The following is a 20,950-nucleotide window of genomic DNA, read 5'->3' on the forward strand; positions in this document are numbered from 1 at the left end:
CATTCAGATGTTTATATCTTTCCTTTTCTCCTTTGCTTTTCGCTTCTCTTCTTTTCACAGCTATTTGTAAGGTTATCATTACCATCTTTCTAAATTCCATATATATGCATTAGAAAGGCAATGGCACCCCATTCCAGTACTCTTGCTTGGAAAATCGCATAGACGGAGGAGCCTGGTAGGCTATAGTCCATGGGGTTGCTAAGAGTCGGACACGACTGAGCGACTTCACTTTGACTTTTCACTTTCATGCATTGAAGAAGGAAATGGCAACCCATTCCAGTGTTCTTTCCTGGAGAATCCCAGGGACGGGGGAGCCTGTTGGGCTGCGGTCTGTGGGGTCTCACAGAGTCGGACATGACCGCTGCGACTTAGCAGCAGCAGCAGCATACTGTATTGGTGTTTTTCTTTCTGGCTTACTTCACTCTGTATTATAGGTTCCAGTTTCATCCACCTCATTAGAACTGACTCAAATGTATTCTTTTTAATGGCTGAGTAATACTCCATTGTGTATATGCACCTGCATGTATATTCTGTAGTTTTATTTTTGAAATTTATTTGACTGTGCTGGGTTTTAATGGTGATTTTTATTGCAGCATGTGGGATTTTTTTAGTTGCAGCATGTGGGATCTAATTACCTGACCAGGGAGTGAACTCGGGCCCTCTGCATTGGGAACGTGGAGTTTTAGCCAGTGGACCACCAGGGAAGTCCCTACAAGTATATTCTGAATTACCTTTAAGTGAATAATTGGTAATACTTGTATTATTTGAAAATTGAGTTATAATTCCATTTGATGGTGTAGGTGATTTTATTTATTTTGTAAAGAAATTGTTATTTATGAATCAAAACTAAGATGAGACCCTATAGTCTAAGACTATACATCTAAGACTAAGGCTCAGCTGGTAAAGAATCCACCTGCAATGTGGGAGACCTGGGTTCGATCCCTAGGTTGGCAATAACCCCTGGAGAAGGGAACAGCTACCCACTCCAGTATTCGGGCCTGGAGAATTCTATGGACATACAGTCCATGGGGTTGCAAAGAGTCAGACACGACTGAGCGATTTTCACTTTCACTTCACTTTGGCACTATTGATATTTTTGACCAAAGAGTTAATCTGTTGCTGTGAGGGGCTAGCCTGTGCATGGTTAACAGCATCCCCTCCTCTCTCTACTAGATTCCATTATTACTCCCTTGCCCCAGTTGTGACAACTTAGATGCCCCCAGACAGTGATAGTGTCCACTAGGGGAGCAAGATCTTCCCCAGTTGAGAACAGGTGATATGAGATGAAGACCAGTAAGTTTTAAAACTCTGTTGACTGGATAGTGAAAATAAATGGCATTAATACTTTACAGATGGTGGTGTTAATTGGTACAAGCAACCAAGGGGGATAGTCTGGCAATATTTATAAAAATCACATGTATCATCCTTTGAAAAAAATCCAGTTTTAGGACTTTATCTCAGAGTTACACTCTAATGTTTAGAGAATGAAGCACATGCAAGATTATTCAGGTAACCTGTTGTAATAACAAAAATTGGAAAAACCTATATGTCTATCACTAAGAGATTAATTATAGAACTTCCTGAGTGTCATTGAAATGTTGCAGCTGTAACAAAGAATCTGATTATGTATTGGTGGAACAGTCTTTTAGAACACTATATCAAAGTTAAAAAAGATATAGAACAGTATGTATAGTGTGGAGTTATAGAAAAGAAAAAAAAGCAGTGCTTTGTATTTGCCTGTGTGTGTGTGCGTTTGGAAATATATTCTATGAACTGGTAACACTTGGGTGGTAAACGGAATGTGTAGGGGACAGTAGTGAAAAGGAAAGTCTCCTTTATGATGTACCTTTTGAACCTTCAATTTTTGAACTTTGTTACCTAGAACATTTTATCATAATTAGTAATTTATTTTATGGACCTTCTGAAAAAGTTATATAAATACTATTGTATTATTATTATATATATAACTATTGTAATAGTTATTATATAAGACTTTTATCCAAACTTGTTAAAAACAGATGATGAAAAAGGATAAGTAGCATCAGCTGTATATATATTTTATTCTTTTTTTTAATCTTAATTTCTTATTTTGATATGTAGGTGGCTATATTTATCCACTGTATTATACCGTTCATCTACTAGAATCCCTGGGACATGAAATAGGTGGTTGATAGTTTATTGAGTGAATGAATTACTGGGAAAACAACATAGCTTGGGGGGAGGCTTTGTGTTAGGTCTTGAACACTTATGACTTTAAATCCTGAAATCTGACCTGTATTTTTAATATTTTTATTTAGGAGCAAAGACTCTGGAGAGTGTTGTGCTTAGTAAAATGAATTTTGAGTCTTTTGTAAAAGATCTTCTTCTAGTTCGTCAGTACAGAGTTGAAGTTTATAAGAACCGAGCTGGAAATAAGGCCTCCAAGGAGAATGATTGGTATTTGGCATTTAAGGTAATTATCTTCCTTTTAAATTTAGTTGTGTTTTTAAGAATAGAAAAAATAAAAATGCAAGAGAATTCTGTGTTGCTTTAATATTTTAGCCAGGTTGTGATAGTAAAATCCTTTGAGAGACTTTAATATTCTTTGGCATGTGGTTTTTAAAAATCACAGTTTAATAGCAATTCAGAAATTCAGTAAATTCTTACGATTACCCTGAGCTTTGTCACTGTCACTGACACCCAAGTAATTAATAGCTTTTACGTAAAGTTGAATGCCAGCATTAAAGAAAATGTGATTTTTACTGTTTTTGAAGTAATATCACACAAAATTAGCATGTTCTGGGAAACTCATTTATACACATTGGTAATGTATTTGCTCTTTGTGTATTCCTTTCTCTTTCATTAGACTGTAATTTTTAAAAGCCTGGACCTTTGTTTAATGCTGATCATATTCCTAGGTGTGTCTAGAAGGGCTTGTTGATGTGCTTCTAATGCTTTCATGGAGATGATTGTGCTAGCTTGTTTTACTTAAAGACTGTATTTTTAGTCTGTAAAGCCATGTTTTTGTTCACACACAGTACATTCTCTTGTAGCTCAGTCAGTAAAGGATCTGCCTGCAATGCAGGAGACCCTGGTTCACTTCCTGGGTCAGGAAGATACCCTGGAGAAGGAAATGGCAACCCACTCCAGTATTCTTGCCTGGAGAATTCCATGGACAGAGGAGGCGTTCGGGCTACAGTCCATGAGGTTGCAAGAGTAGGACACAACTTGGTGACTAAAGCAATTACATGCACATAAATACAGGATAAAGCTTAAAATGTTGGGGAACTGAGATTTATCCTTGCAAAGGAATAAACATGGTAAGCGGGGGACATTGCTCTGGGCTTGTAGTTGGTGCATCTCATTTCTTTTCTCTTCTGGGTGATCTTGGCAAATTTCCCAGCCCTCTCCTGTATCTGTCTGTTTATAAACATAAAATGAGAAGGTTTTCAAGATGTTTTCTGACCTGAAAGGCCTATGAAAGTTTTTGTGTATGCAGTATTTAAACATGTGATGTTGGTGCTGCCCCAAGAATAATATTCTTCAATATCCCTTCCATGTTGCCTCCCACCACCGTTCCCCAACCCCCCCCCTTTGAAAATGTAGACATTTCCTGAAGATTACATCTGAGAGAATTTAGCATCCTGTGTTATGGAGTTTCCTCAAAATTTTCAGTGATACTTTACTGAGAAAAGTGGGACTGAGAGTATTATCCTCAATGGCTCAGCAGTAAAGAATCTGCTGCCAATGCGGGAGAATTAGGTTTGATCCCTGGGTCAGGAAGGTCCCCTGGAGGAGGAAATTGCAACCTAGTCCAGTATTCTTGCCTGGAAAAGCCCGTGGATGAGGAGCCTGGTGGGCTAGAGTCCATAGTGTCACCAGGAGTTGAGCATGACTGAGGATGGGTGCGCGCACACGTTATGATGGAGTTTCCTTAGAATTCTCATTGCTACTTTACTGAGAAAAGTGGGACTTAAAAGTATTATCCTACATCTTGAAAGATTTTAATAGAAAATTGAGGGTACCAAAACATGATGTTTTTCTATCTCACTCTTCACAGAGCTCAGTTAGTAACAACACCAAAATGTGGAATCATGAATTTAGGTGATTAACTGTTTTATCAGCTCATCACACCTCACTCCTTTGTGTCATCAGAATCCTTTTAGATGAATTGTTTTTAACTCCTAGCTTTTAGATCAGGGGGGGAAAGCATTAAGTGTGTATCTTGATCAGGTTAAAATGTAGTATCTTCATTCTGACATTTTAAAAAGTTCAGATTTACAAGCTGCTAAAGTTGATATATCTTAATTGTTAGCTTATTGATTCTGTTGTGAAGTATTAGTGATATTTAGGGTACTTGACTTCTATGACTTATTTTTTTTAACTTTTGGCCACACCAAGTGGCATGTGTGACCTTATTTCCCTGACTAGGGATCAGACCGGTGTCATCCGCAGTGGAAGCTTGGAGTCTTAACCACTGGATCATCAGGGAAGTTCCTGTGAATGACTTTTTTCCCTGTGTTCTCGGTAGTATGTTCAGAGCAGGAAGGGACCTTAGTACCATCTAGTTCAGGGATTACCAGTCTTACCATTTTCAAGGACTGTCAGAAACTCAATTTTTATTAGCTGTTGGTTCACTTTTGAAGGTTTTTTAAAGATATGCTTCATAACCTGTGTGTAAATCTGAAGTATGTATGTGAAAATATGGTGTTTACAATTGTGCTTTTAAACGTAAATCAGTGCTTTTTAATTTGAGTATCAGATAACAGTTTTCCATAACATTTTCTTTTTTTGTGCTGAGCTGTGAGACATTCCCCACTCCAGTACTCTTGCCTGGAAAATCCCATGGATGGAGGAGCCTGGTGGGCTGCAGTCCATGGGGTCGCTAAGAGTCGGACACGACTGAGCGACTTCACTTTCATTTTTTCACTTTCATGCATTGGAGAGGGAAATGGCAACCCACTCCAGTGTTCTTGCCTGGAGAATCCCAGGGACGGGGGAGCCTGGTGGGCTGCCGTCTATGGGGTCACACAGAGTCGGACACGACTGAAGTGACTTAGCAGCAGCAGTAGCAGTGAGACATTCAGGATCCCTAGCTAGGGACTGAACCCAAGCCCTCTGTGGTGGAAGCTCAGAGTCTTAACCACTGGACTACTGGGGGAAGTCCCTCCATTTCATTTTTGATCCAGATTTTAATCGATTCATACAGAGTTACAGTATATTCAGAACCGTATTGTGAAAAGATACCGTTATGATGCTAAAGACATCCAAGAACTATTGATGGCTATGGGTTGCCTAAGTTTGGCGGTCACTGCTCATTTGTACTATTTCTGACTATGCCAGTTTTCATACTGTGGTCCGTCAGTTGCCCCAGAAATGCCTCATGTTAACAGGCAGCTGTCAGCTTCTGATCATGTTGAACTGCTGTAACCCACCGACTTGACACAAGTAGAGCCAAAAGCAAAGAAAAAAGCCCTTTAGTTGCCTTGTATATTCTTAAAGAGATTTCTCATCTTTTTGAAATATTGAAAATAGGTCAAAGACCCTTTATTTGGAAATCATTGATCTAGAACAATATGTGTTTTACAAATATATTGATATAGAGACATGACTATCCAAGGTTAATATTTAAGCTAATAATGCGATATGTGATATAACTACTCTGAAAATTCTAATACGTGTAACCAATAGGTAGTTTGGCAGACTGTAGAAATGTAAGCATACCATTGAGAGGGTTATCCTTTTGGGTTCCTTGATGAATGAGTGAGTGTAAACCTAGCTGCCACATTTCAAACTGAAAAGCACTTTTTTTTTAAAAATCACTTTTGATACTGCTGTTTTGAGATTTGCCCAAGTGTTCTTATGGAAAATTAGGGAGGATACTTTATAGAAAGTATGGTAATATTAATTGGAGTACATGGTTATAAGTATTTTTTTGTTTGGTAAGAAAATGTTAATAAAATTCATCTAGGTTGGGTAATTTTTGTTTGCTGCTGCTGCTAAGTCACTTCAGTTGTGTCCGGCTCTGTGCGACCCCATAGACGGCAGCCCACCAGGCTCCCCCGTCTCTGGGATTCTCCAGGTAAGAACACTGGAGTGGGTTGCCATTTCCTTCTCCAATGCATGAAAGTGAAAGTGAAGTTGCTCAGTCGTGTCCGACTCTTAGCGACCCCATGGACTGCAGCCCACCAGGCTCCTCCATCCATGGGATTTTCCAGGCAAGAGTACTGGAGTGGGGAGCTAGTGAAATATTAAAGTACATTGAACAGTTTCTTAAAATTTCTCTTTATTTTTGCTTAGGCCTCTCCAGGTAATCTTTCTCAGTTTGAAGATATTCTCTTTGGTAACAACGATATGTCTGCTTCCATTGGTGTTGTGGGTGTTAAAATGTCTACAGTCGATGGTCAAAGACAGGTCGGAGTTGGGTATGTTGACTCCACACAGAGGAAGCTGGGACTGTGTGAGTTCCCCGATAATGATCAGTTCTCCAATCTGGAGGCTCTCCTGATTCAGATTGGACCAAAGGAGTGTGTTATGCCAGGAGGGGAGACTGCTGGAGACATGGGAAAACTGAGGCAGGTAAGGGAATGGAGTCTATGATAGAGAATCCAAGGCTGGGAATGCCTCTAAAGTAACATGATACTGTTTTATTTAAGAAAAATTTAAAAGTCAGAACCATTTCAATATATTTTGACAGAAACTTTGTATCTTTATTAGGACTTTCCAGCTCTTCCTTAAGACTTGTTCTCCCTCAGATAATTTCCCCCTCCCCGCTTCCTCTCTTTCCTTCTGAACTGAATGTCATCTTAAAGGGATCACAGTTAATAAAAGAAGTGCTTTCACAGTTGAGGGATGCAGGGTCGGGAAGAGGTGATGTAGGGCCTTTAAAAATAAAAAACTATGCCCATATTTAGCATGGATGTAACAAATAAGATCCAGTTCTTCAGGATTATTTATTTCTTAATAGTTTGAGTAGAACTTTAGCCTCTTTTATTTTTCTGATTCTTCTATTTTAGCAAAGTTCTGATTTTGTTGTTTGTATACGTATCTGGTTTATTATTTTAGATTTTTAAGAATTATTTTCTTCTTGTGAGCCACCAATACGATAAGAACTACTTGAGAATTAGCAAATCTGTGATGGGCATTTTTAGCATAAATAGTATCTAGGCAACTTTCCCCAAGTATCATTCTGTTGATAGTTTTTACTACTGAGACTATTTTTTGAAAGCTTCATGTAAGCCTAATTTTGAATTTCCACGAAAATTTTATTTATAGATTTTTAAAATACATGTTATCAACATTTTCTTCATGTATTGTTGTGTAACAATATAATGTGGGTTAATAAGCTGTTTGTTAAACTGTTGTTACTTTATATTTGTCAGTGGCACAACTTTCTGTATTGCTGTTCTCCTAGTAATTTAAAATATTTCCTGTAAAATAGGTTATTCAGAGAGGAGGAATTTTGATCACAGAAAGAAAAAGAGCTGACTTTTCCACAAAAGATATTTATCAGGACCTCAACCGGTTGTTGAAAGGCAAGAAGGGAGAACAGATGAATAGTGCTGTGTTGCCAGAAATGGAGAACCAGGTATGTGGATTACAAATGTGAATTTACCCCTAAATAGTGATGTTTTAGAAGGCTGCTTCTGTCATCTGTATTTCAAAGACTAAAATGGATCGCTGATTTTTAAGCTTATTTTAATCTGTGATGAAGTTTGTGAAAATGACTAGAAAAATTCAAACATAATCTTAAATATAACTTCATTATATTTACGCAACATATATCCTTGGGGAGAGGAAGAGATTATTGTTTTACTGCTTTCACCAGAAAGAGCCTGATTACTGTCAGCTAAGTAGGTGAGACAGTCACGTAGGTAGGTTGGTGAGATAGTTGGTACTATTCAAGTTTTATAATATAGGATCTGTGAGGTTTTTAATAAATTACTTCAGCTTCATTATGTCTTAAAGGATTGTTGCGGAGATTAGAAAGTAATAAGGATGGAAATATACACAGTGCATAATAATTGCAAAATAAATGTTACATTTAAACAGTTTGGCTCAAAAATTGGCACTGCTTGTGTTCAGTGTTAGATATGAACATGCACACAACGGTTGAAGTTTATTTTCAATTTTTCAAATCTTTGAAGAAAGTATGGTTTGGGAGTTATATTTTTATGTAAAATATTAGAAACTTTTTTGAATGGTTATTTCAAATGGTTATGTCAGTGGATCACTGACAAGTAAAATAGAAATTTGTATATTTAAATAAGAGCAAGTTATAGCTGCTTATAATTTTCAAAATTGACTTCAAACCAGAATAAACTGAGACTATTATTATATCATGATTTTACAGTGATTACTTATCACATAATAGTTTGAACCTTATAAACTAAGTTTATCTGTTTTACTTTCTTTGTGTGACAGAATGAAAAGCCATTGTGTATGAGTAATAATCCCAGTACAGACATTCCCTGACTTATGGTTCAACTATCGATTTTTTTTTTAACTTTACAGTGCTGCAAAAGTGATATTTATTCAGTAGAAACTATACTTTGAATTTTGGCCTTTTCCTGGACTAGCGATATTTGGTGTGGCTTTCTTGTGCTGCTGGGCAGCGAGCCACAGCTCTGTCAGCCGTGGGATCACAGGGTTTAATAGCTGATATACTTACAACCATGCTGTACCCATCAGATCAAATCAGATCAGTCGCTCAGTCGTGTCCGACTCTTTGCGACCCCATGAATCGCAGCACGCCAGACCTCCCTGTCCATCGCCAGCTCCCGGAGTTCACTCAGACTCCTGTCCATCAAGTCAGTGATGCCATCCAGCCATCTCATCCTCTGTCGTCCCCTTCTCCTCCTGCCCCCAATCCCTCCCAGCATCAGAGTCTTTTCCAATGAGTCAGCTCTTCGCATGAGGTGGCCAAAGTATTGGAGTTTCAGCTTTAGCATCATTCCTTCCAAAGAAATCCCAGGGCCGATCTCCTTCAGAATGGACTGGTTGGATCTCCTTGCAGTCCAAGGGACTCTCAAGAGTCTTCTCCAACACCACAGTTCAAAAGCATCAATTCTTGGGGGCTCAGCCTTCTTCACAGTCCAACTCTCACATCCATACATGACCCCAGGAAAAACCATAGCCTTGACTAGACGCACCTTTGTTGGAAAGGTAATGTCTCTGCTTTTGAATATGCTATCTAGGTTGGTCATAACTTTCCTTCCAAGGAGTAAGCGTCTTTGAATTTCACGGCTGCAGTCACCATCTGCAGTGATTTTGGAGCCCAGAAAAATAAAGTCTGACACTGTTTCCACTGTTTCCCCATCTATTTCCCATGAAGTGATGGGACCGGATGCCATGATCTTTATTTTCTGAATGTTGAGCTTTAAGCCAACTTTTTCACTCTCCACTTTCACTTTCCTCAAGAGGCTTTTGAGTTCCTCTTCACTTTCTGCCATAAGGGTGGTGTCATCTGCATATCTGTTATTGATATTTCTCCCGGCAATCTTGATTCCAGCTTGTGTTTCTTCCAGCCCAGCGTTTCTCATGATGTACTCTGCATATAAGTTAGATAAGCAGGGTGACAATATACAGCCTTGACGAACTCCTTTTCCTATTTGGAACCAGTCTGTTGTTCCATGTCCATTTCTAACTGTTGCTTCCTGACCTGCATACAGATTTCTCAAGAGGCAGGTCAGGTGGTCTGGTATTCCCATCTCTTTCAGAATTTTCCACAGTTTATAGTGATCCACACAGTCAAAGGCTTTGGCATAATCAATAAAGCAGAAATAGATGCTTTTCTGGAACTCTCTTGCTTTTTCGATGATCCAGCGGATGTTGGCAATTTGATCTCTAGTTCCTCTGCCTTTTCTAAAACCAGCTTGAACATCAGGAAGTTCACGGTTCACATATTGCTGAAGCCTGGCTTGGAGAATTTTGAGCATTACTTTACTAGCGTGTGAGATGAGTGCAATTGTGTGGTAGTTTGAGCATTCTTTGGCATTGCCTTTCTTTGGGATTGGAATGAAAACTGACCTTTTCCAGCCCTGTGGCCACTGCTGAGTTTTCCAAGTTTGCTGGCATATGGAGTGCAGCACTTTCACAGCATCATATTTCAGGATTTGAAATAGCTCAACTGGAATTCTATCACCTCCACTAGCTTTGTTCATGGTGATGCTTTCTAAGGCCCACTTGATTTCACATTCCAGGATGTCTGGCTCTAGGTCAGTGATCACACCATCGTGATTATCTTGGTCGTGAAGAATTTTTTGTACAGTTCTTCTGTGTATTCTTGCCATCTCTTCTTAATATCTTCTGCTTCTGTTAGGTCCATACCACTTCTGTCCTTTATCGAGCCCATCTTTGCATGAAATGTTCCTTTGGTATCTCTGATTTTCTTGAAGAGATCTCTAGTCTTTCCCATTCTGTTGTTTTCCTCTATTTCTTTGCATTGATCTCTGAGGAAGGCTTTCTTATCTCTTCTTGCTATTCTTTGGAACTCTGCATTCAGATGTGTATATCTTTCCTTTTCTCCTTTGCTTTTCGCTTCTCTTCTTTTCACAGCTATTTGTAAGGCCTCCCCAGATAGCCATTTTGCTTTTTTGCATTTCTTTTCCATGGGGATGGTCTTGATCCCTGTCTCCTGTACAATGTCACGAACCCGTACCCATAGAACCATTCTATTTTTTGCTTTCAGTACAGTGTTCTATAAATTTTGAGTTATTAAACTATATTATAAAGTAGGCTTTGTATTAGATGATTTTGCCCAACTATAGGCTAATGTGTTCTGAGCACATTTAAGGCAGATGAGGCTAAGCTATGATGTTCAGTAGGTTAACGATACTAAATGCATTTTCTACTTATGAAAGGCTTATTGGCATGTAACCTCGTAAGTCAAGGAAAAGCTGTATTAGAGAAAATTACTGTAGTGTTGAAAGTTGGAAGACGCTACTGAGGGCTTCCCAGGTGGCTCAGTGGTAAAGAATCCATTTGCTAATGCAGGAGAACTCAGGTTTGATCCCTGGGTGGGAAGAGCCCCTGGAGGAGGAAAGGGCAACCCACTGCAGTATTCTTGCCAGGATAATCCCATGGCCAAAGGAGCCTGGTGGGCTACAGTCTGTGGGGTTGCAAAGAGTCAGACATGACTAAGCAACTGACCATGCATACAAGCGTCTTATGGCTACTAAAAATTGTTACCATTTGTCCCTGACGGTGACATAACAGGAGATTCTTATGTATTTGGCAGAGGCAGATAGATGACTGTGTTATCAATTAGGAAACATATGCACCTTCACAATGAATTTGGTACCAAATATAAGTAGAATTTTCATCGGGCTATCAGTTTAATGTCCTTAGCTTCTTTATGTTATGTTATAGTAGTAATATAGACAGTTATTTCTTATTTAAATATATATACAAGGAAGTATATGTATCATAAGTGTATAACTAAATTTTTATGAATTATAAATACCCACATAACCAGCACCCATGAAACAGAATAGTACCGGGATCATAAGACTCTCTTTATGTTTTCTTCCGCTTGTTAACCTTCTTTAGTACCTCTGACAGTATGAATTAGTTTGGTCTATTTTTGTAGTTTATATAAATGGACTCATAAAGATCGTGCTCTTGTGATTTTCCTTATTCAGCATCATGTTTGTGAGATAATCTGCACTGTGACGTGTTGTAGTGGATTGTTTGTGCTTATATCTATTGTTGTATGTAGTATTCCACAGTGTGAACATGCCAGCTTTACCCTTTTTACTCTTGGTGGACAATAGCATAATTTCTTCTTTTGGCTATTATAAATAGTGTTGCTATTACAGTAAGTTTTCACTTCCTAAAAATCATTTTCTAGCCTTAAAAAGGTTTATTTAAACTTTGTCTGATTTTCTTGGTTTGAATTGGGAAAAAAATACCAGGAAAAATGATAATGTTTGAAATTTATTTTCATATTACCATTTTTTTTTTTTTAATCTCTAGAACTCTAGTGATAGCCATCTTTTGTTTTAAATTCTTAATCTTAGGTTGCAGTTTCTTCCTTGTCTGCAGTAATCAAATTTTTAGAGCTCTTATCAGATGACTCAAACTTTGGACAGTTTGAACTGACTACTTTTGACTTCAGCCAGTACATGAAATTGGATATTGCAGCAGTGAGAGCCCTTAACCTTTTCCAGGTAAAAAAAAAATAAATATTTCCAGTTAAAAATATTTGCTTTTATATATAGAATATAAGACTTTTAATAAGGAGCTTAAATATTTTGAAATATTATACTTAAATAGATTTGAATTACTGTATTTTTCTAATTGCAAAGTATATAAATATAATTTGTCCTGACTTTATGAGTAAATTGTGTATTAACAGCAGTTTTTAAAAATTATATTTTAAGAAGTTTTATGTCTAAAATTGCAGTAATTATAAAGTATTGTTTTGGAGAAACATATACAGCAAAAAATCAGATTAATACATTAAAAGTCTGATTTTCAGATAAGGAGCTTCTGTGTACATTTCAGTTTAATATTTGAAGAATGTTAAGTTTTGTGGTGTTGTCACAAGTTTGGGGAGTGAAGGGGTTTTTTTTTTTCTTCCCCATGAGGCTTGTGGGATTTTAATTCCCCAAGCAAGGATTGAACCCAGGCCTTTGGCACTGAGAGCTTAGACTTGTAATCACTGGACTACCCGGGAGTACCCAGTGTTAAGTGTTCTTATTCCAAAATTAAGTAATCCTTTTTCATGGCATAGTAAGGTCACTAATGAGCCTACCACTTTCCTATTTTATTTTTGTTTACTAGGGTTCTGTTGAAGATACTTCTGGCTCTCAGTCTCTGGCTGCATTGCTCAATAAATGCAAAACCCCTCAAGGACAAAGACTGGTTAACCAGTGGATTAAGCAGCCTCTTATGGACAAGAACAGAATAGAAGAGAGGTATATTTAAAAAAAAAAAGTGTACACTTTTGTAAACTCTAAGTAACTTCCAGTCACTCCATATGCTTATACCACTTATTACAACATGCAATTTTTACACCTATATTTTAGCATATAACTGCATAGAAAGTTAATAAAGTAGTAGAGTAGTGGTGATTTAGATTGATTAACTTATTTTCTTCATAATGTTTTTTTACCCTTCACTATAACAAGGTAAACTTCTATTAGAGAGGTGGTGTAGGTATAATGTCCAGAGCATTTGAGCTTTGGAGCTAGTTTACCTTGGTTCATATTGAGCTCTTCCACCTAGATGCTGTGTTACATTGGGTATTATTGAACCTCTGGATGGCAGTTTCTTCCCTTTTAAAATGACAGTGATTAACATACCTCCTTCTTAGGCCTCTATGAGGATTAGCTGATTTAATGTATTTAAAGTACTTTGAACAAGGTCTAGCACAAAGGAAGCACTTACTCTTTATTCTAGAAAAAATTTAAGGCAGCCTAAACATATTTCAGAAAATCTTTAAAATTGAGGAAATAAAAAACCATATAATGCTGTTGCATATAATGTGAGTAGCATTGGAGTATGCTTTATTTTTATCTTTTGTTTTAGATATAAGTTTTAACACTTAAATAAGTGTAATACACATAAAAGCGCAAATCCTAAAGGTGCAGTTTGATGGGTTTTCAGAAAGTGAATACCTTGGTAACAACACAAAAGTCAGGAAACAACATAACTAGCATCCCCAAAACCCTTCTCAGTTATCCTTACAGTTACTGCCTCTCCTCACTTCAAGGGTAATAAGTGTCTTTCTAGCCTCATAGATTAATTAGTTGTACCTGTTTTTGAACTGCATATAAGTAAAATAGTTTTCTATAATTTACTCTTAATGTTTGATAGTTTTTAAAAACACAGTTGTGATCCTAATATAGTTTTGTGTCCTAGTTTTTTCTACTTCTGCTTTTAACATAAGCAGTTTTTAGTGTTGCTGTTTTATGTTCATATTCAGCATTTTTTATAAATTCATATTTATGAATTTATAAATATGAATTTATAAATTCATATTTATGAATTTATGTTCATATTCAGCATTTTTTATAAATTTAAGGCAGCCTATGTTTATGCTGCCTTAAATTTTTTCTAGAATAAAGAGTAAGTGCTTCCTTTATGCCAGACCTTGTTCAAAGTACTTTAAATACATTAAATCATCTAATCCTCATAGCAGCGCTAAGAAGGAGGTGTGTTATCACTGTCATTTTAAAAGGGAAGAAACTGCCATCCAGAGGTTCAATAATACCCAATAATATTTTATTGACTGGATATATTTTACCTTTTTCAATAATTAGGTTATTTCAATGACCTTATTGTATACCTAACATTTTCAGTTTGGTAAATTAAGATATATTGTCAGAATAGGCAAAAGAGAGTCAATAATTTTATGGATTTGATATTGTCAAATTGTTCAAGAATTTGTTGACTACCTACTGATTCTGATGGTATACAAAAAGCGTGATGATCCCTTGACTATTTGGGACTATATATATGCCAGGCAAACATAAATCAGTATCATAAGACACCCTGCAGATAATTACCAAGCTAAGCATTGATCCTGTGGATTCTAAAGGGTGTTACAATAAAAACAACTCATGAAGTCAGCAAATTGTGGGTATGTTGATATATCATTGAAAACAGGGAAGTTGAAATGCTAAGGTAACTTCCTGAAGCCAGGCTTGCTGGAGAAGAAGAGTGGGATTTAGTAACAAAATAAGAAATAGGAAGGATTGGATATTTGCAAGTAATTAAAGCAGTTTACAGGTTTTTATTTTAATTATTTGTGACTGACTGCATTTACATAAGTCAAATGTCAAACGGAACAGAAGGATATACAGTGCTGAGTTTCTTGCACTTATCTCCCGGTTTCCCAGGACTCCCTTCCTCAGGGCCTCTGCACAGCAGCAGGGACACATTTCTTATTGTACTCTGTGTGAATTGCCAACACTTGCCCTGGGAGCAACTGGTCTTAATCAGGTTCTTGAGTATCCTTCCATGGAAAGTCTGTGCCTGCACAAGTAGAAGTTTATATCCATTCTCCCTCATCTTTTTGTTGTTTCTGAAATGATAGGTAGTTTAATTCCCATGTTCTAGGTCATTGGTTGCATTTTAACTTTGGGCTTGTAGGGACAGAGCACATGTCAGTGGTCCTCTTCTGGTTTAACAGCTAGGCGTGCTTGTTTTTGGACCCTTCAAAAACCTGAGACATCACTTACTGTTACCAGAGTAACAAGTTATTTAGAAGGCAAGATACCAAAATTAATTTTTTGACTATAAATAAAGGTTATTTTCATCAGATCAGATCAGTCGCTCAGTCGTGTCCGACTCTTTGCAACCCCGTGAATCGCAGCACGCCAGGCCTCCCTGTCCATCACCAACTCCCAGAGTTCACTGAGACTCACGTCCATCGAGTCGGTGATGCCATCCAGCCATCTCATCCTCTGTCGTCCCCTTCTCCTCCTGCCCCCAATCCCTCCCAGCATCAGAGTCTTTTCCAATGAGTCAACTCTTTGCATGAGGTGGCCAAAGTACTGGAGTTTCAGCTTTAGCATCATTCCTTCCAAAGAAATCCCAGGGTTATTTTCATAGGACATAGCAATAATTTCCAAAATCTGATGCCCTTATAAGACTGACTAATTAGGAAAACGATTTGCAAGAATGGCTTTCTGAGTCAGATCATGATTTGCTTTTCTGCACCTGTAGGATAAGGAAATATTTTCTCCTTTTTATCTTGGGGAGATTTTTTTTTTTTTAACCAGCAGTTAGGAAGGTCTGTGGTTTTCAAGGCCCAATGCTGAAATTCTACAGAGCAGGAAGACAAAGTTATACTCCTTAAGGCAGACTTCTGTTGGGACAGTCTCCTTTTTTTTAAATAGCCTTTCTCAGTTCCACCTGCTGTGATACCTCATGCTTCTAGTTTATGCCTTGCTGGGGTTCTCATTGTCTCCCTCTGTAAGCATTTAAGATTAAGATGGATTTTTCTTCAGAGCTGCATATCAAATCAAGCTTTTGTTCTTACTGTCACTGTTTTGCAGTGATTTTTTCTAGCAGAGAGGTGGTGGAAATCTCCACTCCACCCTTTTAAAACTAAGTGCGGAGTTAAAGTGTGTGGTTGTGCAGGGAATTCTGTTAAGGAAAGCAAAGATTTCTCTGTTTTCTATTTTTACTAGAGCAGACAGAGGAATAGTTGTGACTAGATCTTTGAGTTTGATGGATACATCTATTCCAGAGCTATAGCCCAGTGATAGTTTCAGAAATAACAATGAAAATAGGATTGCTTTTAAGTCATTGTCAGGCTCTTAGGAGGAAGAGAAGACTGGTTGCCTGGCACTTTGCTAAGTATCTCACGTTCATTAGCTGAGAGGTGGTGGAGACTGGCTCCTGTCTGGCCTGACTCCAGAGCCCAGGCCTTTCATCGCTGTACTGTATTTCTTGCTTCTATCAATTGTGTTTAATTTGATCCAAGTTGAATTTTAACATCAGAAATGAAATGTACTATTTTGGCTTTTAAGTTAAACCTGTGGAATCGCTTTATGTGTGGTAATGCTCATTTTTCCATTCATTAGAACCTATTTGCACTGGCAATACTTTATAGCTAGCTAATGGCTTAAGTACTTTAATCTCCAGTGAGAATTGATATGTTACTACCTTTAAGAAGTGAGTTTCTGGGTATTTCTTCCTAACAGTCAAATTAGGAAGTATAGCAAGAATACTGTCCGTATTACTATTAAGAGTCCTCGAATTTTCACGTGGCACTAGGACTGTTACCATTAGTTTTAATTTTTTAGGACTTTTTTTGCTTTTTGCCTTTCCATAGATTTATGTGAAGCCTTAATGAGTTATCCTTTTTTGTTGTTGTTAAACTTCTTTAAAGAACATTGAATATATGTTAGCATATGATATAGTTCACTCATGAAGTTGCTGATGATACCATTTGCACATGTTGAATATGGTATTCTTGTTGCCTTCTAGTTTAAAAATATTTTTATATGACATTTAATAGCAGTTTTATTTGAAATATGTCTCCAAGTAAAAGTAGTTCCTGTAAATGTAGAAATAGTGGTGGTGCTTATATGATAGCATATCTTGCTTCTTGAGGCAGTGTACTTCCGGGGTTGTATTCAGACTTAGACCTACATTTCTTTCCAGGTTATGTTAAGTATCCTTTTGTGCAAGGATGTCTTTAGTTAGTAGTGAGTGTTCTGGGGAAACAGAGGTCTGGAGGTCATACAGTGAGTGCAGTTTCTTTGAAGCAGCAGAGCTTTGCTCTGGCCTCAGGACAAACAGGAGGGCTGTCGCTCCACTGCCTTTCCACCAGTGTTTTCTCTGCTTCCAGATCAGGTTTAGTGAAACCCCTTATTCTGGTTTCTGGACTGATCTGCTAGTCCCTTTGAATTTTATTTGCCTTCCTATCCAGTCTGTACCACAAAGGCAACCCTTTTTCCAGTGCTTTCATGGGGGACATAGAATTTCTTGCCATTGGCCTGTTGTCAAACTGGCCTCTTTTTCTCTATTAAAAGTTGCTGGAGAGGTCACACAATGCAGATTGAATCCACTGTACTTTTCAAGCTATCTAGCTTCACTGCTACCTGGTGTTACTTTTGTTACATGACTTATTACAGTGACCAGTGCAGCATTATGTATTCTCCTACACTTACACAGATGATCTCCTCCCTGATTCTTACAGTCTCAAAATGTATCTATATTTTCAGTTTTCTAGTCCCTGGTTCTGTCTCACAAGAGGAAATAGTACTCTTTCCTTTCCAAAGGCAACATTTTCATTTTGCTTCTGGTTAGTTTTTTTTTTTCCTATTCTCTCCTTCAGTTTTCTTCTATTGCGTCCTGTATTCTTCTCCCACCAAGTCTCTGCTGTTGCTGCTCCACCATTCCTTCCCAGGTATTTTCCTCAAAATCCTATCTCTTTAAATCCTGACTGTTCAGAATATTGGAAAAGACCCTGATGCTGTGAAAGATTTAAGGCAAAAGGAGAAGGGGGCGGCAGAGGATGAGATAAGACAGCTTCACTACCTCAATGGACATGAATTTGAGCAAACTCTGGGAGATAGTGGAGATCAAAATGTGGTTCCCAAGCTCCAATGGGAGTTCTCTGCTTTCTTATATCACATTTTGTTGCATTTTACATCTCTTTTGTTATTCAGCACTAACTGTAAGAACAGACATGTCCTTCTTCACTAGAGTCAATGTTCTTTGAAAGCATATTCCTCTCGTATGTTTGGCCATTTTTTTTTTTTTTTTCTTTTTAAATTTTCTCAACCCTACCTCACAGATTATCTATTTAATGTGTCAGATGAGTGGTGCTGTCTGTATTAAACCATGTGAAGAACAGATAAAGAAGAGACTCAAAATCTTGTAGTTCTTTAGGTACCAAATTTATTCTCAGCCATATAAATATACTGTTGTGAAATTCCAGCCAATTATTCTTACAGTGAGATCAGAAATGGTGGTTTTAAAGAATGGAAAGAATGGTGAATTTAAAATGTCAAAAATTTCATGACTAATTTTATAATTCTTTTGAAATTTTAGAGATGAACTGACCCCCAAAATGATCTTATATTCTAGTCAGTTTGAAAATTAATGTATCAGATTGTGACAGCTAAGTAATTTTGAGTAGGATTGACAAGTATACCTTGTTTTGCCAACAGGAACTTCGGTACTTCTGAAATTGTGATTTGAAAATGGCATTGTCATGGAAACAGTAGAGCAGTCTTTTTAAAAAAAAACCTGTTAGCCAGAACATAAACTAATACTATAATTATTTCTGAAATGGCTTATTGAATAGACTTGTGAAACTAGCAATTTATTAGACTTTTAATGAGACCCAGACCAAAGACTGAGGGGACTGTGTATCTTGCCTTGTGCTATGTGTTTTAGAAGCTTTTTCATTCTCTTGCTGTTTTACTTCTTAATGCTCTTACTGGAACTTTATGCTCCTTTTTTTTTTTTTAATTGCAGTACAGTTGATTTATGATGTGTTCATTTCTACTGTACAGCAAGGTGATTCAGTTTTATATTTCTTTATATTCTTTTCCATGATGGTTTATTATCAGACAGTGAATACAGTTCCCTTTGCTATACAATAGGACCTTGTTTTATATGTAGTAGCTTACATCTGCTAACACCTCTTCCCCTTGGCCACCACAAGTCAGTTCTCTATGTCCGTGAGTCTGTTTATGTTTGGTAGATAGGTTTGTTTGTGTAATATTTTAGACTCTACATATAAGTGATATCATATGGTATTTGTCTTTCTCTTTCTGACTGACTTAGTATGTTAATTTCTAGTTGCATCCATGTTGCTGCAAATGGCATTATTTTGTTCTTTTTTAATGCCTGAGTAGTATTCCATTGTGTGTGTGTGTGTGTGTGTGTGTGTGTGTGTGTGTGTACACGTATGTACACACCACATCTTTATCCATTCATCTGTGGATGGACCTTTAGGTCCATGTCTTGGCTATTGAGAATAGTGCTGCTGTGAACACAAGGGTGCGTGGGTCTTTTTGAATTATTTAGTTCTGTCTGGGTATATGCCCAGGAATGGGATTGCTGAATCATATGGTAATTCTATTTTTTGTTTTCTGGGGAACCTCCATACTGTTTTCCAAGTGGCTGTACCAACTTGTATCCCCACCAACGGTGTAGAAGGGTTCCCTTTTCTCTCCAGCATTTGTTTGTAGACTTTTTAGTGATGGACATTCTGACCAGTGTGTGAGGTAGTACCTCACTGTAGTTTTGATTTGCATTTCTCTAATAATTGGTGATGTTGAGCATCTTTTCATATCCCTGTTGGACATCTGTCTATATGTCTTCTTTGGAGAAATGTCCACTTAGGTCTTCTGCTCATTTTTCGATTGGGTTGTTTGGTTTTTTGTTATTTAATTCTATATGAGCTGTTTGTAAATCTTGAAAATTAAGCACTTGGTCACAGTGTTTGCAAAGTTTTCACCCAGTCTGTGGTTGTCTTTTCATTTTGTTTATGGTTTCCTTTGCCACACAAAAGTTTATAGGATTGATTAGGTCCCATTTGTTAATTTTTATTTTTGCTGCCTTGGGAGACTGACCTAAGAAAACATTGGTAGGATTTATGTCAGAGAATGTTATTGCTTACAGTCTCCTGTAGGAGTTTAATGGTTCATGTCATATATTTGAGTCTTTAAGCTATTTTGAGTTTATTTTTGTGTGTGGTGTGACAGTGTGTTCTAATTTCATTGATTTACATGCAGCTGTCCAACTTGCCCAGCACCACTTGCTTAGGAGACTTTCTTTTTCCCATTGTATATTCTTGCTTCTTTGTTGAAGATTAATTGACCGCAGGTGTGTGGGTTTATTTCTGGGCTCTCTAGTCTATGGGGTTTTATGCTCTTGAGCAGTGTTGGTTACTGAAGATTCTGTGATCAGGTTTAGAGGAAACAGTGATAAGATATTTCATAGAACAGGAAAGAATCAAAGGGAGAGTCTTGATCAGAAATATCTTCTCTATATAGGACTTCCGTGGTAATCTAGGGGTTAAAACTCCATGCTTCCACTTCAGGGGGTGTGGACTGGGGACCCCTGGTTGGGGAAGTAAGATCCCACATGCTGTGTGGTGTGGCAAAAAAAGTTAAATAAAAAAAAAGAAAGGAAATATCTTCTCTCCAAGAGTATTCTTACCATTTACGGAGAGTAGCCTAAGGATACACGAGGTTTAGAAAGAGAAGAAAAAAAGAAACATGGGGTAGGTCATCCAGCATCAGGTTACTTTCATCCTTTTCCTGACCCCCTTAAACTTCTCTTCCTGCTTTATCATGACAACTCAGAAATTTCTTGTGACTTTTAGGACTCAGACTTTTTTTCAAACAGTTGCCTGCAGAAGAACCACCCGAGAAACTCATTCATTGCAGTGTCACAGGTGAGTCCCACCTTGGGCCCACCTCCAAGTGATTTTGATGTGTGTGATCTTGGACCAAACTCAGAGAAGCCCAGCTAGAGCCAGAGAACTAGCTGC

The 20,950-nt window shown here is 37.6% G+C and overlaps 1 protein-coding gene across 1 annotated transcript in view; it reads left to right on the forward strand.

Moving 5' to 3' along the window:
- MSH2 (mutS homolog 2) overlaps positions 1 to 20,950 on the forward strand; it is a 90,268-nt gene that overhangs the window by 10,509 nt on the left and 58,809 nt on the right. The window contains exons 2-6 of the mRNA XM_055540026.1: positions 2,298 to 2,452; positions 6,280 to 6,558; positions 7,421 to 7,567; positions 12,000 to 12,149; positions 12,766 to 12,899. Coding sequence (XP_055396001.1) covers positions 2,298 to 2,452; positions 6,280 to 6,558; positions 7,421 to 7,567; positions 12,000 to 12,149; positions 12,766 to 12,899 — 865 coding nt within the window. The remainder of the gene's footprint in view (positions 1 to 2,297; positions 2,453 to 6,279; positions 6,559 to 7,420; positions 7,568 to 11,999; positions 12,150 to 12,765; positions 12,900 to 20,950) is intronic.

Source organism: Bubalus kerabau, chromosome 11 (genome assembly GCF_029407905.1).
Source record: "Bubalus kerabau isolate K-KA32 ecotype Philippines breed swamp buffalo chromosome 11, PCC_UOA_SB_1v2, whole genome shotgun sequence".
NCBI lineage: Eukaryota > Metazoa > Chordata > Mammalia > Artiodactyla > Bovidae > Bubalus > Bubalus kerabau.